General features: G+C 45.8%; 3 protein-coding genes across 3 annotated transcripts; all 3 read left to right on the top strand.

Annotated features, from left to right (window-relative positions):
- Positions 1 to 5,090: 5,090 nt before the first annotated feature.
- LOC105557469 lies at positions 5,091 to 6,302 on the top strand. Its single transcript, XM_012004716.1, has one exon. The coding sequence runs from the start codon at positions 5,091 to 5,093 to the stop codon at positions 6,300 to 6,302; it is 1,212 nt and encodes a 403-aa protein (XP_011860106.1).
- Positions 6,303 to 6,613: 311 nt separating this feature from the next.
- Positions 6,614 to 7,318, top strand: LOC105557468. Its single transcript, XM_012004715.1, has one exon. It carries the CDS (start codon positions 6,614 to 6,616, stop codon positions 7,316 to 7,318), a length of 705 nt encoding a protein of 234 aa, XP_011860105.1.
- A 104-nt stretch (positions 7,319 to 7,422) lies between these two features.
- On the top strand, positions 7,423 to 9,358 carry LOC105557467. Its single transcript, XM_012004714.1, has 2 exons — positions 7,423 to 7,664; positions 7,795 to 9,358. The coding sequence occupies exons 1-2, from the start codon at positions 7,423 to 7,425 to the stop codon at positions 9,356 to 9,358; spliced, it is 1,806 nt and encodes a 601-aa protein (XP_011860104.1).
- The last annotated feature ends 552 nt before the right edge of the window (positions 9,359 to 9,910 follow it).

Below are 9,910 nucleotides of genomic sequence, written 5' to 3'. Positions count from 1 at the left end.
AAGACGTATAACCTATACACTATCTGTACGATAGTAATAAAGTGTTTTTATATAGAACATTACATTACTTATGTTAGTTAACGCGTCGGCGGCGATTTGTAACGCGGAAGCTTCCTCGGCGGGAGGTGTACGCGGTTTAACGATAACAGTGAGTTATCGGGGGTCAATCTCTTACGCCCGTGTCCTTTCTGGGACATTCGCGGGTGTCTATTTTATTGTTCGCTAATCGCGGTATGGCTCGCAGGCCATTTACATGCGTATGAGAATTTGAGTGCGGACTCACCCTACGATGCAATGCTGCATGTTGTCGTCCGTTGCTTTGGCTGCTTGGCTGCTCGTCGTGCGGCAGGTCAGTGCTGATCTCTGCGCGAAAAATGCGTTGGTGCCGAGAAAATTTGGCTGATTAGCCTTCCAAGATATGATTAATGCTAGAACAGCATTCCTTGTCCACTTAACTGAAACATACATAAATCAAGAGTACACTATCATGTATACAGATTAACTGATTTACTATAAACAACACTATCATTTACTATGCCTACCTTTTTCTTTATTGGTTACTGGCTTCGAATTTCCTGTTTCTGATGTCAAACATGCTACATCATCAGGGAGAGAACCTGAGACCTCTGATGATGACATGCTCGTTTCACGAACTGCAATATATGTATAAGAAAAAAGTAAATCCTTTTAATTATTGGGGCAGTTATGAATCATCTGGCTGTATGAGCCAAATTCAATACATACTCGTATCAAGCTGTAAAGTAGAAGGTATGAGACCAAAAAGCCGGAGATTTTTCTCATTTTCGAGAATGCAGCACATATTATTATCTGTTAACAGATAAAGATCATTTCAATAAAAACAATAGGAGCTTTGGCTACAGGACCTAACCTCCCTCGCAACGATTTCTATTTGCTAGCCTTGTACTTACCAATATTATCGAACACCATAATGTGCCCCTCAACACGGACGACTTCTCCATTCTCTTTTGTTACCAATTTGTGGCGAGTCAGGTCCGCTTCTACAACATGCATCTCCGTCATGTTTCAGCTTGAAACTCTCAATTTCAAGCTTGTCGCCAAAACATACCGAGTAACTTTTTAATCGACGAAAAATGGTAGGTTGAGAAGTCGACTCTAGAGTTAACTCGATTACTCTAACCCGGAAATCTGAACGCCGTCTGTCGAGTCAAAAAATATTTACTCGGATGCTATCTGAACGGTATAGGGTAAATTTTTCTACTCAGAGTAAGGAATCTGAACACACCCCGTGGAGTCGAATCGCTGGAGATGCGGGATCACCCAACGACGTCCGTTGCCGTGCAAACGGCCTGGCCTCTGGCCTGGAGTTGTGTCTTACAAGAGGGGAGAATCTGGCGGCGCCTAGTTCGCCGCAGGCGGTTATGTCTCCATTAGGTGAAGGCATTAGCTACAGACTGTTGTTGGAAGACGGCGCCCAATTGGCTTTCATTAACGAGAGCCTGGCGCACCTGCGCTCAGATGTGGATACAGTTATGCGGCGGCATCCTTCTAAGACAAACGGGTTTCTAAAGGACGCAACTGTTGGTTCCCCGCCGATTGCTTCTACTCCGGTTGTGAGTTCCTGTGATCCTCCATCCTTTTCGGAGGTGGTAAAGCGGGGAAAACTAAAAAGAAGGTCTAAGAAGAAAGCTACTGTGGAAGTGGCACCGAGTGACGCCTTAGAACCACTTGGAAACCAAAAGACTGAGAAGAGGGAATCAGCTTCGGCTAACCTGACGCGTCCCGGGGTACAGCGAGTTACTCGGCCTGCGACGGTGCGAGTGCGCAGTCGTCATGGCGTCTCTAGCCTGGACCTATTGCAGAGGACGAGGAATGGGTTCCTGCTATCAGAGATCGGGGTACAATCGATTCAAGTTCGACGAGATGACGCAGGATTCGTCATACGAGTGCTGGATTTGGACGCGGCTGCTGGCGCGGACCGCTTGAGCTCTAAGCTCTCGGAGGTGCTCGGAGAGGACGCCATTGTGTCCCGGACAATGTCTCACAGTGAGGTAATCTTATCCGGCTTTGACGACTCGGTTGTCGAAGCGGATGTGAGAGAGGCTCTGCGGAAACATGATAAATGTTCCGATTCAGAGATCCAGGTTGGCTCTCCGCGCCGAATGAGGAATGGACTGAGGTCGGTATGGGTGAGAGGTCCTTCCCCTGTCATGGCCGACTTGATTACAGCTGGTCACGTAAACTTAGGGTGGACATCATCCGCTAGAGTGGAATCATTAGATGACAGGCCGGTGCAATGCTTTAAGTGCTGGCACTTTGGGCATACCAGACTTAAATGTGTGTCTAAGGTTGATAGAGCCTCTGCCTGTTTTAAGTGCGGAATGGACGGTCACTATAGCTTGACATGCGGAAATGATGTGTCGTGTGCCATTTGTAGGGACCTTGGTCTTTCTAGTGGTCATCGTCTGGGATCGACTGCATGCGGGGCGCTGCGCGCTACGAGGAACAGGGTGCAGTGCCAAATGTCATGTAGACAAGAAATGGATGATCTTTCTGCTTCGGCAGATCAGTGATGGTCGTACTTACATACATAAGAGGCGACAGGCGACAGCTTACACCTGTAAGCTCCCTTGGGTGTGAGAGGAGCAGGACGTTGCGCGCGGGCCGGGGCCTCCTAGTGTTCCGGAGGCCACCGGCATGACGAGACATCCGCGTGGATGCTGCGGCGTAACGCGGGGATGGACATGCGGGGGATCCAGATCCTTGGCATGCCCTATCCTCCGAGTGATCGGTCGAGCGGTGCCCTCGGGTGGCGGGACCGATTAGCGGCATGCGATCCGTACGTGGTTGTCTTTTGTCCTGTGTGGAGTGAATGTTTAATGTTTTGTGGTAATGTCGGAATGTTAAACGTTCATGTATCGTGTATCTGTGCTGCAGGATTGCAGACGCAGAGTCAGGGAAGCGCGAGGTTTGGTTAGGTACCTTGCAGAGGTGATCTACCCATAGGCATAAATGGGGGGTCACCAAGATTAGGATTGCGACTCGTATGCAAATACTTTGAGATATAGATTTATCTCGGGCGCATGGCGCGATGGGTTGCCGAGGGCTGGAGTGCTAACGCGGTTCCCAGCTCTCGGCGCCGACCCGAATGTGGTCATCGAGGGAGAGTTTTTAGTGGGTGCAAGTCCTACATACCCTTCCAGGCCGGCCTGGAAGGCATGGCCGAGCCATTTTCTCTTCCTGCTGAAAAACAAAAAAAAGGTTGAGGCTAGGCTCAGGTAGGACAGACCAGAAACATCAGTGATATAATTAGCCTTTATTAACACGGCTATTCTTCTTGGTTACAACGAGTGCATCCCACGGCGGGCTATGGCGAACAAGGGCAAAATCTTCTTCCTTCTCGTCCACGATCGCTCGCTCTCACGGGAATACCCGAACATTGTTCGCGAAAACGGAAGGGGGGGGGGGGGGAAGGGGCTTCACTGCATCGTGGCCGGGCTCGCGCGGGAAATTAAATCTGACTAGATACTAAACACAAATCAAGTTTGAATTATGATTTATAAATTTTTTAATTACCAGTTTTGCAACCCCGCCTGTGCAAAAAATTAATATATAATACAATATATACAATTAATGTACACATTATAAATCAATGTATACAAATTATGAAAATATATGTACTTGTAATGATTACGTACAATGTGCTTATTGTAACTCCAAATCGATCTGCTACATCACGATATCCCGCACTTTCATGGCCAAGAAACCACAAATAACATAAAATATGTTTTTCACTTGTTATTGGTACATATCCTGTATGTTCTGTAATTTTTAATTAAATAAATCATTGGTATATAAAATCTACATAAATACAAGATAAATAAAATGCCCCTAATGAAAGTTTCTAAGATTTAATAAAATACATTGCAAAGATGTTAAAATATGTGATACCTCGAAACGTGTAATTAGTTCATACGCTATTGTACGCGATAAGCGAAAATGCAGAACAAAATTGTTGAGGCCGTAGCCTAAAGCCATGATTTTCGTTTTGTTATACTGCCATAATTTTGTGTCAGTCGTTATCCGTAAGATGCGCGCAAGCGCGATGCGAGCAGTGTGAATGTAGCTTGCTCTCTAGAAGCACGTCGTTCGCTCTCTCTCGATCTACGGCAGCAAACCGGCGAGTGTGTAAAATTTGCGAATAAAGCACATAGTTGATACCAAATCAGTCGTTAATCCAACCCAGTAGGTAAATACGACCTAATAAAAGAGAAAACACGTGCCAAGCATCCAGCTAATCAAGAGCTGCGAAAACATTGGTCCTTCGAGCCGGATATCGAGCGTTGCTCGCGACAACAAGATTAGGCGACTAGTGCGTGCGAGGAAAGACAGGAAAAAACTCGCATAGTACGGGCGCATTCAAAATTGCAATTGTTCCGATCGGGAAGCATCCCAACGCAATACATCGTATCCAATCATCTTGGGCGACGTTACGAATTACGGCGCAGCAGGAAGATTATACGAGACACGACACGGAAGAAAGCACCGGCACGGCAACGTCAAAGCAGGTGATACAGATAATTTCGCTATATATATTTCAGCTTCAAAATGGCAGAGGACGAGCAAACCTATCGTACGGCAAGGCGAAAAGAACGCAAGCAAAATCAGCATGCACTCATGGAAAGACCGTAGACGAGCTGGAAACAAGGCAGATTTCAGTAGCTGAATTACGATAAAGGCAAGCAAAATTTCAAGAATGCTGGCAGGCATTTAATGAGGCGCAGTCGCAGATAGAACTCATCGAAACGTCACGTGAACAGGTAAAGGATCACGATGTCGAGCGTCAGACATTCGAAGACAAATATTTCGCGGTTGCAGCTAAATTCGAAGAAAGGATATTAAGCATGAGTGCAGAGCGTGAAGGCCCAAATCCGTTTGAAGCACTCGCGCGACACAGCAATCGCGATAAGAATCAGCCGCCGAACATAAACATGCGCTTACCGCGAATAGATTTGCCGATGTTTTCTGGTTCGTATGAGGATTGACATCCCTTTCGCGATGTATTCTATTCAATGATACACGAAAACACTGCACTACCAGCAATTCAAAAAATGCATTACCTAAAGGCATCTCTCAAGAACGAAGCCGCGGATGTTATTAGTTCTTTAAAATTATCAGACGCAAATTACCAGGAAGCATTGGAAATGCTGGATGAGCGATACGACAATCGCGTAATCGTACAAAAGCATATTAAGGCCATTTTTGAATATCCAGTATTATATAAAGAAAATCACGTTGAACTTCGACAGCTATTAGATACCGTTTTAAAACATCTACGAGTTCTCAAGGTGCTACAGAGGTCCACGGATCACTGGGACGGCCTTGTCATTCATATTATTACCAGCAAATTAGCGCCAGCTGTTAACAAGGAATGGGAGACCAGCCTCAAGGATTCGAACATACCGACGCTCAAGGATTTGACTGACTTTCTGTCGTATCGATGTCGAGCATTGGAGGCGATAGACAGAAAACCCCAAGGCGTAGTATCATCAAGGAAGATTGATAAGGGCGATTCAAAGAAATCTATGTCAGCAAATGTAGTAACAGAAAGGCAGGCATGCGGTTATTGTAAAGGCGATCATCCCATTTTCAGGTGTAATAAGTTTCTCGAGCTTTCAGTTGACAAACGTATTCAGGAAATAAAAGGTCTCAAGCTTTGCCTTAATTGTTTGAAACATAGCGAGCATCGAGCAAAGCAATGCAACGCGGGTTTGTGCAAAAAATGCAATAAGAGGCACAATACGTTGCTTCATATGGAGTCAAGCTTGCAACCTAATGATACGGAAGTGAGCTCTGATAGGACGGGCACTAGCGCTGAATCGTCAACCACCAGCACATATCATGCCACCCGAGCGACAGGTCATCACGTTTTGCTGTCTACGGCAGTAGTTCACGTTCAAGATCAGAAGGGAAATATGCATCTATGTCGAGCGCTGCTCGACAACGGATCGCAGTCGAACTTCGTGAGCACGGAGCTAGTGAAGAGGCTTGGAGTTAAACAGGTTCCCACCTGCATCCCCATCAATGGCGTTGGAGGTACGAAGTCCGAAACACACAGTATGGCCAAGATAAAATTAAAGTCGCGGTTTAATGGGTACAAGGCGGAACTCAATTGTTGCGTGCTGCGGAAAATTACGCAGGATCTGCCCACGGTGTCTATTCACAAGGCTGACATTCGGGTTCCGGAAGGAATCACCTTAGCAGATCCGGAGTTTCTAGAATCATCTAGAATCGATATGATCATAGGAGTAGAAATCTTCTAGAATATCATGTGCCTAGGCCAAATAAAGGTTACTGAAACACAACCGTGTTGGCAGAAGACACACTTTGGATGGATCGCCGCAGACAGAGCAGTCGCCAGAGCTTCAAATCCACAATCAATTGCATGCAACTGCAGTACAACGGACGAATTAAGTCAACTTATGAGATCGTTTTGGGAAGTCGAGCATGGCGCGCGGAAGAATAAAATGTCGCTCGATGAACGCACACGTGAGGAATTTTTCGAGTCAACGGTGCAACGAAATTCATCGGGAGTCGTCTCGGACTATCAAGAGACATAGCAATACGCCGATTCATGCAGTTGGAGAGAAGGCTCAATCGTGATGCACCACTGAAGAAAGAATATACCAAATTCATACACGAGTACGAGTCGCTGGGGCATATGAGAGAGCTTCAAGATGTTGATTTAACCCAGATGCCTCATTATCTGCCCCATCACTGCGTGATCAAGGAGGAAAATTCTACAACCAAGATTAGGGTGGTATTCGACGCGTCTTGCAAAACCACATCAGGCATATCCCTCAACGACGCCCTCATGGTAGGTCCAGTACTTCAACAGGAATTATTTTCCATAATGGTGAGATTTCGGACGTTCAAATATGCTCTAATTGCCGACATTACCAAGATGTATAGGCAAATACTTGTCGACGAAGCGCAGACCCCATTGCAAAGGAATGTCTGGCGTGACGGACTACACGGGAAGATGATGGAATTCGAATTGATAACGCTCACTTACGGCACGGCGTCCGCCTCATTTCTCGCAATCAAGGCTGTTCGAACGCTCGCTGAAACGGAGGCAAGGCATTTTCCCATCGGATCACAAACCGTTATGCGGGATTTTTACGTGGACGACCTTATCACGGGAGCCAACTCCATCGAAAAGGCCTTGCAAATCAGGGACGAAACCACGAAATTGCTCAAGAAGGATGGATTTGTGCTTCACAAGTGGGCCTCGAACGAAGCGGAGCTACTAAAAGGCATTCCTGAAATCATCAGCTGAAGGCATCAGCGGCAAGTTCCATACGACCATTAGACAAGGAAGGTAGTTTCAGGACTCTGGGGATTCAATGGAACCCAATCGAGGATGCGTTTCAATACAGTGTGATGGCAGACGTGGACAACACTCAGCGCTCGACCAAGAGAGCAATACTATCGTGTATTGCGCGGATTTTTGACCCGCTGGGATTGCTAGGACCGGTCATCGTGCGGGTAAAACTATTCATGCAACGACTGTGGATACTGCAAGTGGACTGGGACGAATCTTTGCCTTCGGATTTGTATACGGAATGGATCGCCTACAGATCTCAATTAAAACGGCTCAACGAATTGCGAATAGCACGCATGGTGTTGGGCGCTCAAATCATCACGCGCGTCGAGCTGCACGGTTTTTGTTACGCAGCAGGCATACGGGGCTTGCGTATACTTGACGGTCACCGATCAGAATGGATCGTATCACACACATTTATTATGTTCAAGGTCCAGAGTGGCGCCCATGAAATCGATATCCTTACCCAGGCTGGAGTTATGTGGCGCTCAGCTATTATCACAGTTAATTGACAAGGTACTTCCAATTTTAGATCTGAAAGTGCACGAGACATATTATTGGACGGATGCCACCATTGTTTTGGATTGGATCCGATCACCAAGCCGCGTGTTCAACACCTTCGTCGTCAACAGAATTGGCGAAATTCAAGAGCTTACACAAATAGAGAGTTGGCATCACGTGAGCACAAATGAAAACCCTGCGGACATTCTATCTCGCGGTACCGACCCTGAGGCTTTCATTGGGGTGACCCTTTGGTGGAACGGTCCATCTTGGATAAACAAAGACAAATCGCTGTGGCCGGGGAGTGCACCACCTGATGTCAACCCTGAAGAATTCCTTGAGCACCGAAAGGTAACAATATCGACTGTCACTATCCAAGAATGTGACCTAATTGAAGGATTCTCATCCTACATCAAGCTCGTGCGCACAATTGCTAGATGTCTACGATTCATATATAATGTACGTTCGGAGCCAAGTAAAAGAAGATCCGGTCTTATTGCGGCTCTGGAATTGGAAGAGGCACGCAAGGTTATCGTCAGGAGGATTCAACAGGCAGCATTTCACAAAGAAATAGAGGCTATCAAGAATCAGGCAGATGTACCAAGAGGCACTCGGTTGCTGGGACTGAACCCGTTCCTGGATCAAGAGGACTTGTTGAGGGTGGGCGGTCGCTTGAGACATTCAGCTTTACCATATGAGACCAAGCATCAATTAATTCTACCGTCTCATAATCGGTTCACTCAGCTTGTCATTGAGCATGAGCACGCGAGACTGCTTCATGCTGGTCCACAGGCTACATTGGGAGCATTAAGATTACAGTATTGGATATTAGGCGCTAGAGGAATCATCCGTGCGATCGTGCATAAATGCGTTCCCTGCTTCAAGGCTGGGCCTCGTGCATCGCAGCAGGTCATGGGTAACCTTCCGTCATTTCGAGTCAAACCGTCACGACCATTTGACAACTTAGGAGTGGACTATTGCGGACCGATCTTTGTACGAGAAGGAAACCGTCGCAATGCCCGGAGGTCCAAGGCCTGGATTGCAATCTTTGTATGTCTGGTCACCAAGGCTGTACATATTGAACTGGTGACTAATTTAAGCACCGAAGGATTATTGAACGCGTTGAAACGATTTATTGGGCGGCGCGGCAAGCCGTCGAACATGTTCTCCGACAACGGCACCAATTTCGTCGGAGCAAACTGTGAGTTGGAAGAGCTTTTCAATCGTGAGGAATTTAGGCACAGCATCGTGAACAAGATGGCGGAAGAAGCTATTGCTTGGCATTTCATACCTCCCAAGGCACCGTACTTCGGCAGGCTGTGGGAGGCAGCGGTACGTTCAGCAAAGCTTCATCTCAATAGAGTAACATCGAAAGGAGCGTTAACATCTGAAGAGACAGCTACCCTGCTGACACAGGGCGTTTTCCAGCTAGGACACACAAAATTGCACTGTGTTACACCGTGTAAAATTCTTGTTGGAACGTTGAAAGTGTAGGTTTAATTTCTAAAAATCGTACTAGAGGGCATTACGTTAATGGAATAGTACATTTAGGTATTGTTGTCGGTCTGTTGCCTGTACAGTTTGTGCTTCTGCCTGATTGCTTCTTCGCAAACGTGATTTAAGCAAGGTAATCTTTTTACAATAATATTACAGAAAACAAAACATACATATGTACAAAGCTATTCGTTAATGCCTGAACCTGCATTTCTATTATCATGTTTCCTATTTATACAAATCGATGAGTTTTAGGCTGTATTCTACATACCACAGCCTGAAATTTATCGATACATGGATGGAATAAAAATTATGAAAATGCGAATCTTAGTAAAACCGAGGTCCAGGCATTAATGAATAGCACTGTACATATTTTATCATTTATTCGTTCTGCAAGTTTTGTTCCAATATGATGCGTTTTTTGTATAATGTATACGTTTTGTATTAATATTATATCATTATACTTGCTGTAAATTGTAACAAATAAGTTAATTATTAATTTCCTCTTTTCTTTACAGTACATTTAAACGTTGGACATTGGCCCAGTTGATC

The sequence above is a fragment of the Vollenhovia emeryi genome, unplaced genomic scaffold, assembly GCF_000949405.1.
Source record: "Vollenhovia emeryi isolate VEMERY1.0 unplaced genomic scaffold, V.emery_V1.0 DF939479.1, whole genome shotgun sequence".
Classification (NCBI taxonomy): Eukaryota; Metazoa; Arthropoda; class Insecta; order Hymenoptera; family Formicidae; genus Vollenhovia; species Vollenhovia emeryi.
The sequence above is the reverse complement of the archived record's forward strand: the minus strand, read 5'-3'. Positions and strand labels throughout refer to the sequence as shown.